The 24101-nt window shown below is 39.2% G+C and overlaps 1 protein-coding gene across 2 annotated transcripts in view; it reads right to left on the reverse strand.

Moving 5' to 3' along the window:
* The window catches only part of GLRA2 (glycine receptor, alpha 2), a 130733-nt gene that overhangs the window by 77455 nt on the left and 29177 nt on the right, over window positions 1-24101 (reverse strand). For both annotated transcript variants that reach the window (XM_009889039.1, XM_009889040.1), the window contains exons 4-7: window positions 23804-24027; window positions 10202-10284; window positions 8820-8957; window positions 5875-6089 (exon numbers count right to left, since the gene is read on the reverse strand). In XM_009889039.1, coding sequence (XP_009887341.1) covers window positions 5875-6089; window positions 8820-8957; window positions 10202-10284; window positions 23804-24027 — 660 coding nt within the window. The remainder of the gene's footprint in view (window positions 1-5874; window positions 6090-8819; window positions 8958-10201; window positions 10285-23803; window positions 24028-24101) is intronic.

The raw sequence follows: 24101 nt of genomic DNA on the forward strand, positions 1-24101 counted from the left end.
TGCTCAGACACCCACATAAGCCAAGTGCCAATTAACATATCTCATGATCACTGAATTACTCCTATATTTCCTCTTCAGATGCTGAGACTAGAGTAAAAGTAATTTGTCAAAAAAATGCTTCCATTCCAAGTTACTTTATTATTGTTTTTTTACCATAATGCTACACTAAAATGTGTCATCTCTGTGTTTTTTTAAAAGTAAGCTGTCACCTTAGGTGCTCTACTTCATCTGAAAACATAAGAACACAGAATATCATCTCTAATAACATCTATTCCTTTTTCTTTATTGTTATTTTTCCTCACGTCTTCCTTTTTTTTTTTTTCTAACTGTTGTTACGACATTATCTTAACCTTAATTCAAAATAAAAATGTGCTGTATTCTTGGAGCTTCTTTACTTGATAACTACTGGCATTCAAAAAAGGAGAGCTTACTTTCTCAGACTGGTCTGCTGGAAGCCCTAGAATCTTGAAAAATCTCCAAAAATGCTGGGGATAGTAGACAACACATAAAAGCAGTCATTTACTGCCAAAGGGGATAGACTTCATTGACTTTGGTTTTACAAGTCTCTGCACCTATTAGAATATAATGCTTTTATTGCATCGGGTAATGCATTTAGTGATCCAAGGCAAAATGAAGTGAATGGAAGGACTCCCAGAGGTTTCAGTGAGCTTTGAATGAGACTTTTTTTTCTGCACAGATTGCTCCCTGGGGAAGGAACATGCCTTCATTAAGCATTGAGCATTAAAGTAACACAATATGAATGCTATGCAACTGTGTAAAATACAGTGGCTATCACTGACTTGACATAAAGTATCCTCAAACGTTTTGCATTATGGCATTAAAAGTAATTCATTTCCTTGGACTGTCGTTGCTAAGGTTTGGTTTATATAAGTGTTTTAAGAAGAAAGCAATCTGAAAAATACCCAGTTACTAGCACAGCAGAGAACTTATTATTCTTTCAAATGCCTCTTTTGAAAATGCTTTAAAACTTTTGATTCTGTTGATTCAACAAAAAGTAAGGTGTTTAAAAATAAATAGAATAGCAAGAGAACAGTCATTCAATGCTCTCAAGAAAACAACTGTTTTCTAACTCTTCCCAACAATTCTGCACTATTGTACCTTGATATCCTCCCCTTTGCTCCCTCAGCTTATACAGAGCTGAGACCATAAAATATGTAAAGGTATATTCTATGTTTCTGTGTCCCTTATGATGCCCAGATATTCCTTAGTCCGTATTGTGATGAATACATACTGCCATTTTTGTGCCGTGGGTCTGATACTTCCAGAAGGTGTTGGATTTAAGCATGTGCTGAGCGCTGCATGGATGTACGGTATGTTATGTTAGATTCCTGATCTGTGTGCCGTAGACTTTCTCTGCATTGGTGAAGCCCAGCAAACCCCGGCTGCAAGGGAGCTCCCGGGCTTATGCACAGGACTCGCATAGAAAGCTCAGGGTTTCCTGAGGATTTCATTGTGCGCGTGTGGTCACGCTGATCACCCAGCTAGCAACTAGGTTTTCTGCTCAGCTGGCTGATTGGCAAGAGCTACTGGTGTAACTGGATGCACAAACGTTTGTCTAGTCAAAGTTTCTAAGTGGAAAACAATAACACAACCAGAGGAATATGGACATAGAGAGTCAGATGTGGGTAAGACTTATACACGAGAACCTGTGGGAAGGGGAATTGATCATAGGAACCCTGCTATTTTGGGTCACTGTTCCTAGGCATCCCAGGGATAGATTAGCCAAACTGGAGGTACGGTATTCAAGCCCAGCTTTCTGGATGAGTTCCTTACCACCCCCTAACATAGCCAGTAAGGGTAAGTCTAGTTACAGGACCTGTCACTGGTCTTCTGTAACAAACACAAAATAATTTCAATGCTATAAAAGAGGTTGTCACCATGGTGAATATTTTTTTGCAGATACTCCCTATACAGAAAATCATTATTTCATATCCATGAAGGAAGCAGGACACAGTATTGCTCGGCTTATGCTAAAACTGTACAGGAAGAGAATCTTTCTGCTTTCTGAAACAGGCACAGCAGGTCTTCCTTTCTAGAACAGTAGCTTTGTTAGGATGTAAACTGTCTTATGGCTTATTCTTACTTTTTGTAACAAAGAAATCAACTTTGTGGAAGAATAAGGGGGGAAAATGCATATCAATTTCTTTATTACTATGTTTCTGATATTGGAATTTGACCTTATATTCTTAGCTAGGATCTCAAAATACTCTGAAGATAACAATTCCACAGAAATACTACAAAATTTGTCAAAGAAATATAATTGTATTTCATTTGGAAGAGGTGTTCTAGATGCTTCTGTTATGTGCAGCAAACATATGCCTCAGCTAGAATTAATTTCAGTCCTTTCCTTTCCTTTCCTTTCCTTTCCTTTCCTTTCCTTTCCTTTCCTTTCCTTTCCTTTCCTTTCCTTTCCTTTCCTTTCCTTTCCTTTCCTTTCCTTTCCTTTCCTTTCCTTTCCTTTCCTTTCCTTTCCTTTCCTTTCCTTTCCTTTCCTTTCCTTTCCTTTCCTTTCCTTTCCTTTCCTTTCCTTTCCTTTCCTTTCCTTTCCTTTCCTTTCCTTTCCTTTCCTTTCCTTTCCTTTCCTTTCCTTTCCTTTCCTTTCCTTTCCTTTCCTTTCCTTTCCTTTCCTCTCCTTTCCTTTCCTTTCCTTTCCTTTCCTCTCCTTTCCTTTCCTTTCCTTTCCTTTCCTCTCCTTTCCTTTCCTTTCCTTTCCTTTCCTCTCCTTTCCTTTCCTTTCCTTTCCTTTCCTCTCCTTTCCTTTCCTTTCTTTCCTTCCCTTCCCTTCCCTTCCCTTCTCTTCCCTTCCCTTCCCAATTTCGATAACTGAATGCCTAATGTCTATGTTGCCATGACCTACCGTTATGAAATCTGTGTATCAAAATGAATAGTAGTTAATAATAAAAAAAGAGCGTTCTTAAGAAAACAGAACTCTGTCATGCAATCTTATACCAGGGTTGAGAACAATATGTAGTTAATTACTTCTAAACAGTATAACTTCCATCATTTAGATAGTAAGTTGGAAACTAACAAAAAGACCTAACCAGGAATCTTCTCATTGCAACACTGTCTTGCCTTTTTTAGGTAAAGGAATTATCGCCTTTAAAGTTGGTGAATTTTGATGCTTCACTGTCTTTTGTGGTAAAAGCTCTACTAAGACAGAGAAGAATGAGAAGAAACCCTTGGCATGAGACAGTGGGCAAATTAAAGGTAGAGTTAAGTTGTATCAATGTGTGTTGATATGAGTAGGACAAAGAAAGATGGGAGAAAAAAAATAACTCTTGTAGTCAAATCTAGGCTGCTTTCACAAACAAAGTTGCATCTGTTTTTTCAGTACTCTTGCAAGAATAACCCTCCTGTCATGTCTTATTCTCTTAGATATTCGTGCTTGGAGCAATTTTTAAACGGATATTTTATTGACAGCCTAACTTCCTGTGTCTTGGCTATATGTAGACAGAACTTAGAAAAACATGACTTTTAAAGAGCCGTCTGGGGACTTCAGATTTAACACTGATTGGTTCAATTCTTTTCATATTTTTATTTCTAAATACATTTCCGCTGGACAGATTTTATTAAGAAATACAATTTTGCTATTAAGTTACAGATAAGGTTTTAAAATGGGTAGGTGCCTGCAACAGCAAGAGCAAGAAAAGCTTCCTTCTTTGTGTAAAGAATTGGATATGGGTGATATGAGACCTGCATGGCCGTACATAGCTATACAGCTACATGTGCACACAAAGCCTGTTTTGAAGCATTTTGGTTTTGGTCAGTCCCGTGTTTCTTTGAGTACTTGAGTCATCCAAGGTGGGAGTCAGCTGGCAGGTATACGAACATTTACTTAGAATCACATTTTAAAGTCAATTGGTACACCTTCAAAAGCCCCCACAAGGATTAACTCACTTACATAGAGACCAAAGCTGTAAAGCTCAGCTGAATTCAGCTCAGCTGAATTACACAGTGGAATTGCAACAACCGGGTGTAGCCTGACTGGAGTAAGTGGGGTGGGCTCTCTCGTGAGGTACTTTTCCTTAGTGCCTATCTTCTGACAAAGGAACACAGCAGAAAGCTCTAGGAGAGGATGGAGTAGAGCCAGAGCATCACTATCCTCTGACAGCTGCTGAGATAAATCTATTTAATCCTGAGGCTGAAGTAGAACCTCTCCGATAATCAAACAGCCACAGTCAACATATTCTGGATCTTCCCATTTCTTCCACTCAGCAGAAGCCCAGAAAATTATCCAGCAAATACCTTTCAACTCAAACAAGGCAGAATACAAAAAGGAGAAACATTTCAGCTGGATCAAAAGTGTATGATGAAAAGTCTTTCTAAACCATTAGCATTTTTGGTATTCTAACACTGTAGAACTTCGTGGCAGGGTATGTTTGCCCAGTTGGAAATGTGGGTGGAAATCTCCACTACAATGATTGTACCATCTCCAGTTCTCAGGCCAGTTAATTTGGAAGAAACTTGGAATAGAGCAGCATGGAATCATGTTGTACCATCTAGACACAGTCTTCAGTGACTCAAAACTTGCTGTCTACAGAGCCTGTATGCTCCTTGCCAAGATTATCTCTTTGTTGACTTTCTTTTCAGAGTGTTCACTTAGTAATATTGACTGAATTGTCTGAACAAATGTTTAAGGAGTTATCCATTTGAAATTCTGAATTAATATATGAAAGGCTGACAGTTTGCATGGAAAATTATACATATCTCCAAGTGAACAAGTGAAGCTGAACCAACTGTTGTAGTCACCAGATTTTTAAGTGATACTTTTTCATCACCAACAGAGGAGTAACACAATCTGTGCAGTTTTTGAAGCTGCCCTATATATGCTCCATTTGAGCAAATTACAGTATTTGGAATGAGACTATGATACTAAGGGTAATGTAGAACAAAATACAACATGCCTTTTGGAATAGATCGCGATCTGTACAGTCAAAATTTGTGTTTTCATTGCTGCTAGAGTGGTTTTATGATCCCAGTCCCTGTGATGCTGTACTGCTTCTCTCTTCTTCAGGGAGCATCTATCATGACTCCTTAGACCATTGTAAACCGATCTACCTCTGAGCTCTCTTCCAGAAAATCGTACAAAGTCTGAGCATGCACATGACATTCTGCTGGGAATGCTATCAGCAGAAGCATTCAGGCTGTGCCCAGGCTGAAAAGAGCTGTCAGCCCGACTAAACAAAGAATTCAGTCTGTAATCTGTAAACCCATCTGCAGCATCTGGCCTGGATTAAAAAGACCACAAAATTCAAGTGAGAGGATATTTTTGTGCTTAGACAGGATGGAGGTCTGCAGACAACACTTGAATGAGAACATGGGCAAATTCTGCCATGAAGCAAAGACATCAGCAATTCCTCACTGAAAAGATTCTCCAGATAAACCTGTATTGTATATATGTATTTTATATATATATATATTTATGTGTAGTTATATATCCATTGGACTAAGTGCCATATCTAGAAACATCAAGATATTTGAGAGTCTAACAGTCCAGAAAAGACCGAACAGAGTTTATGAAGTCCCCAGTCAGATAAAATGTCCAGTTTTCATGATAGTGAGGCACCTAAATACTTCAGAAAAATCCGGCTTTTAAATGCTGGAAACTAGGTGTCAAAACTGGTAAAACCTCATTATGAATCCACACCTTTGAACCCTCCAGCCATCCCGCAAACCAGCAGAAACCTGCCTTAGTCCAAATGCAAGGCTATTGCAACACTTTAACCCCACACTGCTACCACTTCCTCCTGTTTTCTTATCAGATGTATATTTACACAGATCTTTCAGAACCTTCAAAATTAGAACAAATATTCTTTTTAATAACAAATAGGTGGCATAAAATGATTTCCTTACTTTTGGGAGGGAAGCTCTCGATCCTGAACTTTGCGTGGTCATTGTCAAAACTGTAGTGATACCCAGTGCAACTCTAGCTGGAGCAGCATCCATGTTGATCCAGAAAGAAACCCAGGACAAAATGACAATCAGCAGGCTAGGAATGTACATCTGGATTAAATAGTATCCCATCTGACGCTCCAAATGAAACTTGACTTCAATGCATGTAAACTTTCCTAGAACACGAAATTACTTTCATAAATGCTTTTTGCACATTTTTAACTTGTTTTCTAAACAAGAGTTAGATGTGTGTCCTGTTTTCTAACCTAACACTATAAGCAGTTCTGGATACACAAATGAGAGTCAGCCATTTGTCGTGCACTACCTTGGGGGACGCACAGGACCCGTGAAGAAGACTGTGCCCAGTTCTTCACATTGAATAAGAAAATGAATATCAGCAGTGTTGTTTCACCTCTGGAAAATATAATGTAATATTTCTTTCTCTCAAAATTTAGGAAGCTTTTACGTTAGTCAAGTATAATGTTTAGTTTTAAAAAAGAGACAGCATTTTGCACTTTTAATGACATGAGATTAAGCAAAAGTACTTAAGCAGACAAATTGTAAACAATTAGTCTTATAGTCCTATGGCAGAACACAACCCTTCTCATTCTGGTCACGTCATTAGCCTATGTGTCTGTGGATCACTTTTCATGGAAGAATCAACTCAAAGCCTACTTTGCCTAAATTTTGGCAAAAATTTAACTATCTCTTGTGGGAGCTGAGTGAGTCTTCAAACTACAAATAGCTGCTCCACAGGGGTAGAGGTGGAGAGAATTTTAGGATTGCCTGACAGTGGAGCAAGTCGTGCAGCGGGAGTGCAGAATCCTGAGCTGCGAGTTCATCAGCTACTAATCCAAACACTCTGTGCTGCTCTCCAAATCACTTTGTATCCTGACTGGGGTTTCGATACTGTGAAGGCTCTCACTTGAGGCAGACTAATGCAAGTGCAAAAATGTCTGTCCTTCCTGAGATGTCATGCTAATGGTTTCAAAGGACCCCTTTTGTGTTGGTTGGTCGAATACAGGAAAACACATTGTTCTTTGCTCATCCTTTCAGGTGAAATTAGGTTGGTTTTTTTTGTGACGCATACATATTTTTTTACTAGTCTATAAGGCTGAATGGCAGGGTGTGAGAGTTGGCACAAAGGACAATGCAGAGGCTGTTGGGCAAAGAGAGGAGGGGAGAAGAACTGAATAACATCTTTTGGCCAGACAGCAGCTCATATATGAGTGGATGACCTGTGACCCCGAATACAGACTCTGAGACCTGGATTGCGACTGATCCTGACCAGTCTGCCCATACAGACGGGGACTCGAAAAGTGTGGGGTGGCCACGTGTGGCAGCAATGGCATTAGAGTTGCCCAATCTGTCACATGCTCTCCAGATTCCTGGGGTGCTACCTGGAGAGAGCGCCTTGCAGTGCGGGTGAGAGGAAAAGGCTGAATAACACAGCTTTTATTCACATTTTAATGTCATAGCAAACCTGAAGCAGCATACTGTGGAGAAGATAGCAATGTGGGTGCCTGTAGGCAAAGTTTTCTTTTGCTTGAATACTACTTGTCAGTTCCCCTGATCAGGCCACACACTTTTAACTTTTGGTAATTAGACATCCATTTTGTTTAACTAATGTAATGGGAGCTACTAATTGGCTTTTTTGTGGGGAATTTTCATGGGTATACAAGGAAGCTACTGCTCATGCTCTCCCTCCTCTCTTGCTTTCAGTGTTTCACCTTGCAAAATGGCTATTTGACAGTAAATGGAAAAGCACATGAACTCAGTTATTCAGAGTTTGAGTTATATGCTGGGAAATGGCTAAATTTTGTATCAGACAGATTACAAATGGGTAAGCTCTCTCTATTGGAATTTACTCTCGATTATCCCCTTTAAGTGTGAGAATAGATGAGAAGTCACAGCAGTCCCCCTTTCCACAAGTCTTGGACTGTGGAGTGACAAAGTTTTATTTCCTTGGCACTTCAGGCCTCAAAATAAGAAGCTGTATTTGTAAAAATTAAAAACAATAATTTCATTTTCATAAGAAATGAATGCGATATTTTTGGCAGAGGCAGAATTTCTCACATTGTGTTATTTCACAGAGTGAAACAAATGTATTTCGTGCAACCAGATTGGCTCTTACGCTGAAATGATGAAAAAGCTATTTTAGACGAGAGGGATTATATCTAATCCCAGAAAGCACCCAGCAAACTGGTCTCTAAATGCTGTCCCTATTAACTAAACTCCAAGCAGCTAAGTCCAAATTTTAACAGAGTTCTCTCTGCTCTGTAAAGCTAAAGATAGAAAACACAGTGTTTGAAATTTCAAAATAGCAAATAGAGGAAAAAGATTACAGTATTAAGCAAACATTTAATTTCCGAACATTTCATGTCTGTACACCATTCAGATCAGCAAGGAAAGCATTGTCTTTTCAAGTTCTGCATTTCATAAATTAGACAACACATAAAAGCTGGTGAAAATTTGGTATTTTTCCTTAATGGCACTTTGATGTGCTGGAGAAATAAATCAAGTTCAGATTAAAAGTGCTAAATCAATATTTAAGAAAAGATTCCGTTTGTTAAAAAAGTTTCATTTTAAGGAAATCAAAACAACTAGGTTTTTTAATCAGTTTTTTAAGATTTTAAATTCCTTAATGGTTTTAAGGATATTAGAATATGTACATTACAATATCTTTAATGAAATTAAAAGACATTTGGAAACAATATCTTTCAAACAAACAAAAACAAAAAACAAAGGGAGAAAAAATCTTTTTTTCAGATTGAAAAATAAGTGTGGCTAAATCAAATTTCAATTTCAAAAGCTCTTTTTTTTTCATTTTACCCATCTATTCCCTTTACAAATTGGCAACAGACACCATTAAAGCAATTAATAGAAAATAATAGAATAATGCTCACCAGTGTTGTAATGTTTTGTGCAATAACCAAGTTCTTTATCTTCTTTCAAAATAAACTGTGGCAAGGTTAAACCCTCTGCAACTTGCACAGGTCCATCACTTAGCCACTCAAATATCAGATCATTCATAGTGTAGCCAACTACAATAAAGAAATCAGAGTTTGTTAGATGGTAACTGACTGGAAAATATCAAAAGCAAATATTATTATGTCTGAGAAGCATGTCTTTTATCACAGTATGTGTTATCTCAGTTATATTTTTAAACTGTCTAATTAACAACAGCACTATTGCTGTTAGTTTCTAGTTACTATTAGTGCACTATTAGTCTATTAAGAGCAATAAGTAACACTATTACGTTCTGAAATACTGCCCTGGTTTGCCATTAAAAATAATTTTGCTGGCCCATTGAACATACTGTTTACAACTGAAATGACATTTCTCTGTGGCTGTGTATATCAGCCTGTGTTTTCATTTATTTTTGTCATTCTTTGATGATGGAGTTGGTGGGCACCAACAAAACAAGGATTTCTAGACTACAGAATGCTGGGCCCTTACCAAAAAGAAAATGGCAGCTTTTGTAACCTACGAACACTGAGAGGTGCAGAGGGGAAAGTGAGGCTTCAACTCACTAAATCCTCTTTTTTTTCTACAATGGCTACATGTTTATGGGTCAATTTAACAAGCTGTGGCCACTTTCTGGCCACAAAGGCAGGTGGTAGCCAGCAGGTCATACCCATACAGCTAACCCCATTCTCCCCTCCCTGTGAGAAAAACAAGGTGGTCTGGTACCTATTGACTATTGGGAATGATGACTGGCACATGCCATTATCCAAGCCACTCCTGGTTTTGCGTGGTTGTTACCTGGTATACGTCAAAACAGTACCATGGCACTGCTGACAGCTACGCAGTAAGGATGGATGTGTGCTATGGACCTAAGTTCATGTCTTGGCCAAGTTTACCATACCAGCATAAATGTTCCTATAGGACCTCTGCTTCATTGATTGTGTTGCTTCCATTTTTCAAAAGACCGTAGCATGTCTTGATCAGACATAGTTAATCTATGGCTGTGTACTAATTGCTCTTACTTTAATTTAATTTCTCCCTCACAGCATCTCTGTGGTTATCCCTGGAAGTGACTCAGCCCTGATGGGTGAAGTGATGTGCCGCGGGAGGGGGAAAGGGAAGGGAGCAGGAACATCACAGAGACGGGGCACCCCCACGGTATGGCGATGGACAGTTGAAGCACTTTCCCTCTGTGATTTTCCCTTACAAAATAGGGATATAGAGTCTCACCACACAAATATAACAACTTAGATCCTGTCTAACCACTGAATGTCATGGCAAAAATCTTGTTCTTTGCTAAATAAAGCAATTGGACACTCACAGCTCTCTAGCTGCATTGTACATGTCTGTACATCCATAGGAAAATTCTTCAAGTCCATGGGACAGGATAAGGTTAAAGTAAGCCTAAAATTGGAGGGAAGAAAAAAAAAAAAAAAAAGCTATTGTTAGAAATCTACAGGTTTTATCCAAAGTCCCATATTTAGAGTTTGAAGGATCAAGACCAAATCTTAACACCTCAGACAGAGGTTGGACTCTCTCCCCTCTGAGCTTTTAAGGACATAATAGCTGTGAAGACAAAGCGTGTAAGCAAACCAGGAGCTCACTGGCTACATTGGCTCAGCAGAACAGGGACAGACAAGACAACATCAAAACAGCAAGAAACGCTCTCCACTAATGTACCAGTGAATGTTTTATGTATAATACTGAACCCAAATAATGCAAAAGCTGAAATGACTGATCATGGGACATGCATTTTTAGGCTTTGTTTTGGAAAAGCAAAGGAAGAAAACAAAAATCACAGGGTTTTTTTCAACAGAGAGTGCTTTTGTTGTGTGAGGCCCATTTCCAACCATTCATATGTACTGCTTAGCCATTAAAGAAAGAAAAAAAATACCATACAGTACAAGCCAGAATCACATAGCATTAAAAGATAAAGAGTGCAGACAGAAGAAAGTAAGCCTAAAGGAACATTATCATACAAACTAAATTTCTCTTTTAATTTTTCAGTTGTTATTGTCCTAGATAAAACATAATTTTACTTGGATGGGAATATTCTTAATGTTACTTTCTTTTTTTTTTTTTTTCTTTTAGTTCAGCTTACTTTTTCACATCTGATTGAAATCTGTTTCAAGACTTCTCTGCTTTATTTCTTTCCTTGTTTGTGGGGGAGAAGAAACCATTTTTAACAAACCAAGATACTAGTATCACATAAATACAAACAACTAGCTGCTTTGAAAAACAGAAGAATTCTTAGGGTTTTGGGTTAAGCCATATAAAAAGAGTACATTTTTATTTCAGATTACCTTCAGCACAAAAAACACTTTGACACAAAGAAAGAAAATAAACACTAACATCTGCCCCCATTTACCATCAAGGACAAGAACTAGATTGTCTAATTTGAAGGTACACTGAAACATTAACACAGTACAATGAGAATATTTTTTTTTTAATTATGCCAGTGAACCCACAGGCCAGCTGCTAATCTTAAAAGTTCTTAAAATGTTCCCACAGACAAATGTAATCTGTATGGAGAAATACTTCACTGAGCTCTGTCTCCCATGGTGATTTTGTCTTTCTCACCACATTCAGCTGATTCAAACTCTTTCAGTCTATTTCTTCATCATGTGAATTTTTGAGGATGGTCTGACTGGGCCTTCTAGTCCTGCTGTCTTGCCATGTAATCACTATGACAAGAAGATGATATTCTGGTAACTGAGATCAAAATGTTCTCAGACTGATCAAAAATCACATTCAGCATCTCTTCTTTTGCCTACTTGTGGGCTACGTAGGAAAAGTCGTATTATTTTTCTCTTGACACACGCTTTAGTTTACAAGATGATCATATCAGGAAATTAGAGATCGGTTGTCTGTGGCAGTGAAGTGCACTGAGACAGAGAAAAGCCCCCAGTAGTCCTCTCAACACTGCCATAGTAAACAAACTCATTTAAACTTTGGGAGCAAATAACATATGCATTAAAAAAAAAAACAATTGTCATCTAGAGAAAAAAGTATATCTAGTAGGCATATAAATGTAATTGAAAATCTGCCCTTTACTGATTTAAATATTTTAAGTGCCCTGCAAATGTTAACTAGTCACATTTTTACTTGGTAATTTCCTGTATTAAAGATTGAGCTATTTAAATTGCGAATCTCCAGCATTAACAAAAGACTGCTTCTGCCTTATTCTCTAAAATGTTGATATATCAAACTGTCTTCCTTCTTTTCAGTCGTCTTCTAAATATGGCTTAGATGTTTTAAGTTCATTTCAAACATGCCTTTACACAAATGCAGTCATTCTAAATATATCATTTGTTCATATTCATTGAAGTAGGTATGGTCTATCCACCCCTCAGATTTTACTGTGTGGATTTCATGCTGGCAATGCTTACTTCCCCCTTCATCGCATTCTACTCCCCCAAACACTCAAATGATCTGGGGGTTTGACTACATACATGGGCAGGTGGGTCTCTTTTATTAGTTTAATATTAAAGTGATGAGAAAGTAAATACATGCATTTGCAGCTTTCAGGCCTCTCAGGGATAAATTGTTCTATCACCATAGATGCTAGGTAGGTATACAAATTTTATTTTTCTGGAGGTAAGGTGAGAAAATGTTCATTATGTTGGTTAACACAAAGGTTGACATCTCTTCTTTCTCTACCTAGCCAATGGTTTCTTTCAGAAGACTAAATTACTCTCTGCTCACCCTGACAAATGGAAAATAATTTCTATTCACTGTATTGATGAAGCTACCTCTAGAGAGCATGCATTTAAAGCTTTACCTCTACTTGATGTTCATCTCAGCAGAGTAGCCATTCATAGGTAACATCTTTGCCTCTGTAATCCCCTCTACCAGCAGTAATGCAAGTGTTGAACCCAATGCTTATTGTCTGGTATTACCCAGAGATCCACTGATTTTCAACAAGATTACTACATGTTAAATGTTCAGCTGCTGGAGTCTGACTTAGCTCCAAAGTCCATGGTGGTGGGTCAATTTATAGCAGTTGACTCTTCTTCAGTAAAAATCCAATACAAGTATTTCCAAACCTAGGTGCCATATCACTACTTGTATATTTATATTAATGAGGAAATAGGATCAGAAATGGAAAGTGTTAGGCAGATATAGCTGCACACATTGCCTATAATAACAGTGTCATTGACAGAAAATGTTTCAGAAAAATGAGTGTCTCACACTTGGCAAATTCAAGAAAGGCCCCTGGAGATTTGGTGTAAAGTGCAAGTTTTACTGGTAATTGCATTTAATCATTAATAAAACAGAAGAAACTGCTATAGAATGGTTATTTTATTTTTCAGGAACCCCGCCACCAAGGCATTTGAGATGTGCAAACAACAGATTTGGTGACACAGCACCGTAAAACACTGATGGGAACAGTTTTAGGAACAATCAGTAAAGCTGCACAGAGAAGAAGTTGACCAAGGACTTGATTTTGTCTTCAGTTACTTGGGCACCCTTTACCCCCTGTTAGCCAGGCTCAGGTCACACAGCTCACTCAAGGAGAGCTCTGGGGTTGGGCATGTTATATTTTCCAGCTGAGCAGACAGGGGTCCTGAGGGAGTAGGAGAGAGTCACGTCTCCAGCACCCCAGGACTTTTCAGGCACAATGCCAGGGCCAGCAAGCTGCCGCAAAGGAGAGGCAAAATTGCTCTCTTTTTTCCCTCCCCACTCCCTCACCAACAGTCAAGGAAGAATTGAGCCCTGGAAAAATGCAAATAGAGTATGAACAGAACAAAATGCGGAATCAGAGCCAGAAAACAAAGAATGAAAAATTAGCCCTCACTGAGACAAAAATAATAAAAAAAAAATAGATCAATAATATTACCGAGCAACACTGTGGCAGAGGCAGGGCTGTAATCCAAGCACTCTGGGGCAGCGCTGCCTGTTTTAAACTTTGGACCCTCTTCCTGAGGATTCCCTGATACACCAGGTAAGTCCTTCTGAGCAGCATCTGCTGATACTTTAAATGGCTTCAAATTGCAGTGGGTACTGCCAGGTTTTCTTCACTCAGCGTTTCATTCAAAACCCCCTCTTTCATCCCTTGGTTGCACCAGAATGTCCTGAGAAATCACTCAGACTTGGGCTGTGGGCCTGTCTCTCTTCCCATCCCAGCTCAACATCTTTCATTTCTGGTCACCCCAGAAGCCCCCTTATGGCCTCATTCGGAGTTCTGTGTTTCCCACTTCTCCAGACAGGAAGGCAAAAGTCCTGCATGCTGTGGCCTCCTTTCTCGCAGAAGACAGAATAAGGCATCCCGTGGGAAAAAATAAATAGTCCGGCAACATGTTACCGGTCAGAAACCCTCATGCTGGTGAGCTTTAACACCTGAACATGTTGTTTTGCAACATCAGTGTTTTCTCCAGATGGGAGCAGACGTGCCCTCAGACGGGCCAGTAGCAGAGCTCAGCACAGGCATGACTGCTGCCCTAAACATAGCTGCTGTAGCCAGCCACCGTCCTCCGAGGAAAAGCCAGAGGAGGGGGGCGACACACATATGCAGCCGAAGGAGCTCAGAGGTATGTACGTGCAGTGCAATCAAGTCCTGAGCTCAGCAGTGGGGCTGAGGCACCGTGCTTCCTATTCATCCTTCACCCACTCCTGTCCTTGTCCTGTCCTTCTCTGGCCCTGGACATACTTCCCCTACCTCCTCCTTTGTCTGACCATCTACCCTGCATCTCACCCAGAGACACCTACATGATCCAAAGCCCAGCCTCTTTCCTCTTCATCCCAGTCTGTCCTCCCTCTCTTTCCCCCTCCCTTTCCTGTTGCCCAAGTCCTGCCAAATCCCACCCCCACCTTTTTTCAGGGTAATAAGCCTTGAGGCCAGTCCACTGTTTGACACCTAATCCCCACCTAGCCAAAGGTAGCACCATCAGTGGAGGGTAAGGTCCTTTAATACCAAAAAATAAAAAATAAAAAAAATCAATAGGAGTAAAATTTTTGTAAACAAATTATTCTGAAGATGATCTCCAACCTCATTCTTTCTCTTAGGGGTTTTGAATTCTGATGCTCATCACCATCATGCTACTCTTCTGCTAATCTCACAATGCTACAAAAACACTTCAGCATGCTACACATACAGACTGCCTGAGAACGGTCTGCCACAAAAAAACGAAGTAAAGAAGGGCTAGTATCACATTAAACCCTTAGGGAATTGGGTTTGCACATTACACAATCCAACATTTTTTTAAACAAATTTAAGAGAATATCTAATTTTAACTTGGATTTGATGTATTGCTTAATCTGCAGCAACCATTAAACTGTATTCTAACCCACTTCTTTACAGGAAGCTACCACGTTTTAGCCTCATGCGTTGCGATTCACTTTCCTTTGTCTCAGCGATAACTCTCACCCCAGAGGAGGACATTGATCCCACAAGAGAAGGGCCCTTTGCATCACAATATGAGGTGTCTGACAACAAGGGGAATATTATTTTCATAATAATGCAAGTGGGGCAGTTTGTGAGTGGGCTACAGTACAACAGCCGTCCTTACATTGTTTTTTTCTAATGAGAAATATCTAGGGTCAGTTTTATTAAATATAGAAATGCCATTTGAAATTTAAATAGTCTTGGAGGTAAGAGTACAAGTCCCTTCCAACACCTAAAAAAGCATTATCGTCTCCTCATAAGCATGAATAGAGAAAAAACGCCTCACCGTGACTGGGCATGGTATCAAAAATAACATTTTGTTTCTATTCTTATGCCTTCATTCTTTCAAGCTACATCCATCTGCAGCTCAGCTGTTGGAACAGGAGACTTCACAGTCTAGGATTTTACACTGAGAATACCAGAACACAAGTAGTACATGCATGGTCACTGCTAACGTTGGCTATGTGCCATTTTTATGAAAAGTCTTATACCTGTGCAAAGCCCACAGTGTTGGGTTTAATGACACAAGTACGATTTTTTTTTTTTTTTTCAGTGTTGCAAATTCTAAAGATGCTGTCATAAATTTCAAGATTTCTGGTATTTTTTATTAAAGCTCCAAGCTGACACTAAAGTTAAAAATATTTTTAGCCATACATTTTTCTTTGGAAGCTTAAATTCCTGTTCCTTAGAAATGCTGAAATAACGTTAAAATATTACCTAAGGACAAGCAGACAAAGTTCCCCATTAAACTGGCAGGGGAGACGGAGTTGCACAGCAACCATGACAGCATCTCATGACACAGGAGCAAATGCCATTGAGGCTAGTGGCACTGAAACAGGGAGGAGAATCTAAAACATCCTTATATTCATCCCAGCCCCCTCTCTTAGGTGGTCTGTGCCTGAAAGAAGGGCACACATACTCTTCATATATCAGAAGGCCAAAAAAAAAAAAAAAGAAATTCCTAGTGACATTCTTCTTTTAAAGGGCTTTTCATTTTGTAATCCATCTCATTATTTTTTCAGGGACCTGGCTCATTATTTTGAATGTCAATTCTGGTAATTTTTACAGTCTACAGGCTTTGTCCTGCTAAACGGAACAGTCAAACTGTCTGCTTTTTCCCTCATTTTTGAAGAGTCCTGGAATTCCTCTTTAATATTTGTCATGTTCTGAAGCTTCATTTCTGTCAGATGGGAATGGGCTGAAGTCGAGCTTAGAGGAGACATGGAGCCTCCTCTGCTATGGCAAAATGCAAGATGTAGGCTGGAGCTTCACATACCACTGTTTATGAGCGGGTTCTCGCTCCCTCCAGTGCTTTGCTTTGCTTCATGTACTGCTTAACAACAAAGGAGCTGGCACAGAGCGGGGTGGTGGATTTCTCATTACAGGCATCCCACTTCTCATTGTAATGCAATCATTGTCAGTAGATACACAATGCCAGCACATGAACTGCCAGCAAATGATTTTCCAATTATTGCTCAAGCAAATCTATGAAATTAAATTCAAGTATGATTTCATGTAACAGTTAAATTCTGTAACCACCTGTTTCCTTGCCATGAAGGACAGTATTTCATCTCTTCTTTCTGCTCTGTCATTTTCTATCTTAATTTTCTTGCAGTATGTGTTTAGTATGGTGTTGATTTCCTCCTGGCATGATTACATCTCTAAGCCATATATAGCAATGCAACTGGCAAAAGACCTTCATCCCTGGGAACATCTTCCAGGAAGGCACACTCTTTTGTACCATTTAGAAAGGACTCCCTCACCTACATCATTTTACAACTAACCTTTAACTGCTCCAGTGCAAGTTCAATGGATAAATGGAGTGATTAGTCACTAGTAATCAAGAACAGGCATTGCTGTTACCTGTAAGGAGAACAGGTACACAGACATGCGTCTTGGCTACGCAACTATCCCATTGGCATAAAAGAAACTACCTGTAAATATTTTTTGCTCCTGTCAGCCAAGAACAATTTTACATGTACAAACTGGTCTCCAGCAGCATTTCTCACTTTTTTACTTAGAACAAAGTCTTCCATTTTATTTGAGATACAGGAATATGGGGTTACAGGAGTGACATCTTGGCCAACAAATCTGGTCGTCTGCTATCCCACATGGTCACATAATTAATCCGTTTCAAAAATGGTTAGGTGATTAGGTTCACCTAATGATATCTAGATCCATTTCCCTCCCCATTTCTGTTGGAATATTGTTCTAGGAATTCAGCATGTAGATGGCTGGAAACTTTATAACTTCCACTTTAAGCTTACTTATAGCCAGTTCAGAGCCATTTGTTCTCCTGGCAGCATTGTCCTTCAGCCTAAGTAGCTCTTCTGTTGTGTTTGTATTTGCATCACCTCCAGTGCTCTTGTGTGTCAGCTGGAGACGTGCACAGCATTAGAGGAAAAAGTGAGGCAGTACATGTTCAGGTATAACGTCCATATCCCTGCTTTGCTTTAAATGCCTTATGAAGTGAAAAAGCAACTAATTTTGTGTCATTAAAATGTAAATTATTCTTTCCTTAAGCAGGATGATCAATAGGGTTTTGACAATAGCTGTGCTAGTTGCATAACAAAGTACCCGCATTAGGCTTTATTATTTATTTAGTAGCTTTTATTATTTGTTATGCAAAACAAGTGCTTTAGTTACAACAGAAAAATAAGGGTATTGGAAACCCACAGCTAAATCTTCAGTCTGGATTTGTAGATTGGGAGGGAATGAGAAAGACAAGAGTGGGTGATGGGAGGGCACAGTTAAGAGAGTGTTAGGAAACTATCCCAAAGGATGAGAAAAAAATCTCAGGTAATTTAATTAAAAGACCCCAAAAGGAAGGGGGATGAGGGTGGAAGGAGAGGCAGGAGTAAGGGCAAGAAGGAGAGAAAAAGGACGAGTGAAAAGCGGGACTCAAGGACATTGGGTTCAGCTGTAATGAGAATGGCTGCTTGTCCCACAAAAGGCTGCAATTTTTTAGCTTCTGAAACCATTGTTATTATTGTAATCATGCTCATGGGAAGACGATTTTGTCAAATTCACTGGATTCACATAGCATGCAGCCACAATTTCAGAAGTCACTGTGTCCCAGTGACATTGTGCAGTTTAATAAAGTCTAGTGATTCTAGCACTATTTATATAACCTCTATAAGGCTTCTGCCTATAATATATAATACCTGTCAAACTGAAAACTTCTTTAGGTATGTGCTCTATTTCAGTTAGCACTTCTGCATTGATTATTCTCCAGTAGTTTGGTGTGTTGTTTTTTGGGTTTTTTTTTAATGTGGACAAGTTACTTCAAGGTATATGAAGAAGTCTTAGGCTTTTGGAAAATCAGGGCAGTGAGCATGGGACAGTGTACAGTTTTGCTAACAGGAGAACTAAATAATTTCCTATGAAAATGTTCCTGTGCTGACTGAGATTAACTTCTAAGGGAAAAAAGGGAAAATCCCCACCTCGTCAATACTCATATTATTCTGGTAGGAGCTGAGGTAATAAATATGATCGTGTGAGGTCAGAGAGAGGGGTTCCTACATACTAAACATGTCAATCATAAAAGTCTCTCTGCTCCCCCCACTGCTAATCTGTCACATGGAAAGACAATGCTGCTAGTGAAGTCCAAATCCTCTTAAATCCCAACATTAGATTGTAAAATAAAATTGAAGTCATCAAATTAAAGCGTGGGATGCACACAGAGCTGTAGAACGTAACATTCGTACCACCCCGTTAGGCTAGACTGTGCCGTGCCATGGATGATTTACACACAACAGTGTTATGAGGTGTAAATGAAGCTTCATTATCATATAGCTGATAAAGTCTGTACCCCAAAACTCTTTTAGAAAACCCATGCCTGACTTTACTGTAACATGGCAACATATTCTGTAGTAGCCATACTAAATACCAAACACCCAAAGGATAGTGAGCTTTCTTCCCTGTGAATAGTTTATTGCAGAGGGACGACCAGCGTTACCTTTGTGTTTCCTTAATCTGCATTTTATTTCCTTCCCATAGAGCAAAGAACACCAGTACAGAGGAGACGGAAAAAAAAATTCACTCAGAAAGCTGAATTATAAAAGTGCTATGGATTACTTCTGATGATTTACGTGAGAGACACAGTAATCGTAACTCATAAAAACAACACAAAATGGTGTGTGGAGCAGTGGGGGCGGAGAGAGGCGAGTTGACTCAGTGATCTGTTCCTCAGCACTACGGCCACACTGGGAAGAGTCGATACTGGAAAATCCCGAGTAGCGCAGCTGGCACGGGAGACAGCATTGCAAATAAATGTACTGTTTTCACAGATACTTCTCTCCGGTTGCGTAAGCAGGCGAGGGCTTTTGGATGTGCCAGCTCATCCTGTCAGCTACTTGTTACCGAACGGAGGGGCTGGTAATCACCCCCAGAACAGCTGCAGAAAGAAAGCAATCCAATCGCTTCAATTGTCTCTGTTTCGTGGTGCCCTAACGGCACAGTACTGCTCTCCAGCAGACACTCTGCCTTTGCCCGTAATCACCTTTAACAATTAAATCTAGGTCAAGAGTTGAAACCAGGAAGAACTAATTGTCTACACAACTGTAACATTTCTTGCGCTGTGAAGATAAACAAAGACGGAAAAACAGATATTCTGAAAGGCTTGAGGAAATTCTCCCTTGGTATTTCATTGCATTTTGAACAAGAATAGAAAAAATGGGGAGAGAAATGTAATTTGTTAATTTGCACAAGACTCCTCCCTAGAATTCCAAGTGGCTCTCTTGTCAAATTATGCAACGCCTCCTAAAATTTTTGCATATTTTAAAAATATGAAGTAATCTGCTTTGTAACTCTTTCTGGCTAAATGCACCAGCACTATGTTTCAGAGCAGCGCTCTACAAGCTTATCAAGGCAATTGGGAGCGTTTTCTGGAGCAGCAGGCAAAAAAAAAAGGAGTTAAAGAGACTTTGCTTTCTTCACCAATATATTCTAGGTTCAATGCCAAGGATCAATATTACAGTTGAGTTCTATCACCTCCTGCATCAGGCTCATAGGGCTGAGATGCACTGAAAATATTAAAAAGAGAGGGAGGCAATTAATGCTGAAAAAAACCCCAAACCTTAAATAAAACCATTCCACTTTCTATCACTTTGCTAAAATAAGCCTTTTGGCAGATGCTAATATTCTGAGCTGGCTGGCAGCCTGAAATGAGTTTGTAGGAATCAGGTAGCACAAATGGGTGGCTCGGAGAGAATGTGAAGCCTCCGGTGAAGTTATTTAACATTTTCCTGGTGTCCCAGGTGTCTGCAGTGGGCCAGAGAAGATACGATCCTTGCCCCCTGAACATTAAATCAGTGCAGCAATGTATAAAATGCAAAATCCAGATTTCATAAAGAATGTGACTGCCAGGAACAGGATTCTCAGTATCATCACACAACGCTGCTGCTCTTTCCAAGTGCATAGCCCCCTACAAAATCCAGTCCATGCAGAGATCATTCAAGGGTTGGGAGCAGACGAGTCCCAGGCATCTGGGGGGTGACATTATGTGGGTTCTGATTTTAACTCTCGTTGCTTTTTCAGCAAACAAAATATACGCAAGCTAATTTTATTGAGCTCTGCTGTAACAAACCCTTCTTGTTGACTGCTCTCTGCAGAGGGCTTCAAAATAAAAGTTATAGCTATTTAACTGTTTTGCAGCTCAAAATAGTGCAACTGAGACTGATCTTGAATAAAATGTAGTTGTTTGCTGAATATAACTTTGCTGTAACTGCTGACTTCCCAAAATACATGCACCTCTAAGAGCTGTTGCTATATCTCTACTGGCAATAGCATATATTTGCAGTATTGAGTAGTGTTGGGTTCCCTCCACGAGGTTCTAGTTCTCTCTGCAGTACTCAGAGGTTTAGACCAGTTATCCAGATACAGAACGTCATGCTACATATAGCATATATTGCATGCTATCTGAGATCAAAACAAATACTGAGGTAGTCATTTGAGCACACGACAAATATCTAAAAATAGGTTTGGACTCCTAAACTTATATGATTCATAGGTGGGTACATCAACGTTCAACAACTCTGGCTTTATTTTCTGTAACAACTCCCAGAAAATTAAAAATAGATCTAGGAGTCTGCAAGCATGAGCATCCTAACTATTATAAGGTGAACGATGATGGAAATCTACGTCATGCCTACCATCACCAGTAAACGCAGGATGGCTTATGGCTCACTGTGAGAAGGACAAAGAGCTTCGTGCTCACCACGGGGTGAGATAATTCCCAGAGTCAAACGCTGCGGTGGAGGTAACATGTGGGCCAGACCCTCACCGACCCTTCTATGACTTATCTGAGCATCCATATCCTATGCTAAGTGTACTGCTTTAGTCAAATGGGGGCCCTAAGATCTAATTCCAGGTAACCTTCCAAATTCTTTTCAGGAAGGGCAGGATTGGCCTCTGAGAGCATTTAACAGCATAAGCCAGTTTTGCCTCCTGTGCAGCATATTTCCATGTTTTCAGTGCAGTATATATGGAAAAGGAATACCAATGTCATATAATACACACACCTTGCTTCTTACCCATTAATTGCTGGGAGCAGTTCTAAACTCATTTTATGCAGAGAGAAGTTTACATTTATGTGAGATTAACTTGACCTTGATTTTATTAAATTTGGAAATACGACAAAACAGCCTACACCACCACTTCTCAGAAGTGTTTGTGAAGTGCTTTAAACATTTACAGCACACTAAATGCTAAATGTTAAACATCATGATGTCAGGCAAAGTGCTGTTGGTGCAGCGGTGAAAACGGCAGCATTATAACATTCTCAATGTACTGGAACCAATCATTAAAATATTATTGTTTGTTTCTGCGTAGCACAACTAAAAGAGACTGGCAACACACAGATGCATCTAGCCCAGTATCTAGAGAATTAAGACAAGTTTTTCCAATTACTTCTGACTTAAAGTTGCCTTACTGTGGAAAGTTCTTCACTGTAAAGTACTATTCAAAATTATATGCCATGTAAGAGGTGCCAGGTAAACCTCTGTTACTGCTGTGCAATAGAAATGAGAAACAATGAGCTTTGCTTAATGCTCCATTGGAATACTGCTTACTCTGCTTCACATTAATTTGCATTTAGGTGTGGGAATTTTACAAATGTGATATGACAGCTCAAAATATTCCTTTTCCTGCATAGACAAGTGTCAGGAAAATTATCCATCTTCATTCAGAACAGCACCCAACTGCACTGTTGCCTCCAATAAGATGATGTCTGATGTCATTCAAACAAACAGACGCGTTCTTTCCTTTCCCAGGATGAAAGAAGAAATATTTGTAAGTGACAACATATTTATCACTCTGCTAGTGCTAGTTTCATCCTTCTATCCTATTATTTTTCTCGAACTGTTCAGGTGCACCAGTTTGAAACCTTGTTTAACAAACATTTATGTTTAATCTATCCAAATATTACTGGCGTCTTATCAAGGAATTTCCACAAGAATTAAATAAATGTTATTTAATAAATTAATAAATGTTATTATTAAATAAATGTTAAGTGCCATGTTATTACTTATTCGTTTAGCATCCTAAAGAACACAGCTGTCCTGAACCTGGATCAATAATAATTCCTTAATGAAAATGGAGGTCACAAACAGAATGCCCAGCCAGAAAACAACTGCCTTCTAAGCTAATCTTCCCTACAGATGAGTAAATTCACTGCACAACCTGTTAAACAAATACCATCATGTTTACTTTCCACAATGCAAGAAAGGCAAAAGCTGAGAAACATTCCCAGGCACAAATAAAACACAGTAATTACTTTTTTTTAAACAATTGTAAAAGCAATAATATAGTGTTTTGCATATTTGACTATTAAGCAATTAACGGTACACAGTAAGCTGAATGTCAACCAAATACTGCAGCTTATTTGCTGCTGTTTATGCCTGTGCAATGCAATTCTAATTCTCTGCATATGTCCCATTCCATCAGGTCATATCAAATCATGTTTTGTCAGTGTTTATTAATTCAGCCTAAATCCAGTCACATGACACACACTTCAATGCACTTAGTATTAGAAAACACTTTCGATAATTCCAGTTATTTTTCAATGTGAACAGATACATCCAATTACTCAGGGACTTGCATGTCAAGTTTATTGCATTTCAAGCATGTTTTTACTTAAGGTGTTGAGCAGTCATTTACAATACTATTCTCCTTTACTTTTAAAATGCAACCCACAAACTACTGATAAGTTGATTTCCTCTTAGTCAGAGGAGTGACTTGAGCTAACACTAATGGGAATTATTGAGGCATAGCATAAAAGTTTTAGACAGACTCAAGTTTCCAACAAGACTAAGAAGTACTGCTGTGCCACTTATAGACTACTTTGTGAAAAGTAAAAGCTTAACAATGGAATATAGGCAAATTTTCCTTCTATCCTCCTATGATTAAGTCTCATTTCAGTTGTACACATGGGACAACAAAAAATTAAATATGTACATTATGTTCCGTAAGCATAGTTACATCCAGAAAAACAGGGAGTCAGGAGAAAGAAGGGGATGAAGAGGAAGTTAACTGGTTTACCTGATACTGTACAACACTTTTCCAGTTTTAGAAATCCTCAGCAACTTGTTGTCTGTCGTGACATCATGGAAGTTTGCTCCCTTCTCATTGGCAAAGAATAGATCTGGCTTCCAAATAGAGTCCAACATAGAGGGATCCAAATCCAGGGAATCATCAGGATATTCGCTGTAAGCCAGGCGTGAGTCGTTCCATTGCTGTCTCAAAAAAATGTTCACTCTGTAGTCCTACAGAAATGCCATGTAAAAAGGTTACTAAGCCACTTACCAAAACTGGAAGTCCACTTTAACTTTCTTCATGC

The sequence above is a fragment of the Charadrius vociferus genome, unplaced genomic scaffold (genome assembly GCF_000708025.1).
Source record: "Charadrius vociferus isolate BGI_N301 unplaced genomic scaffold, ASM70802v2 scaffold507, whole genome shotgun sequence".
Taxonomy (NCBI): Eukaryota; Metazoa; Chordata; class Aves; order Charadriiformes; family Charadriidae; genus Charadrius; species Charadrius vociferus.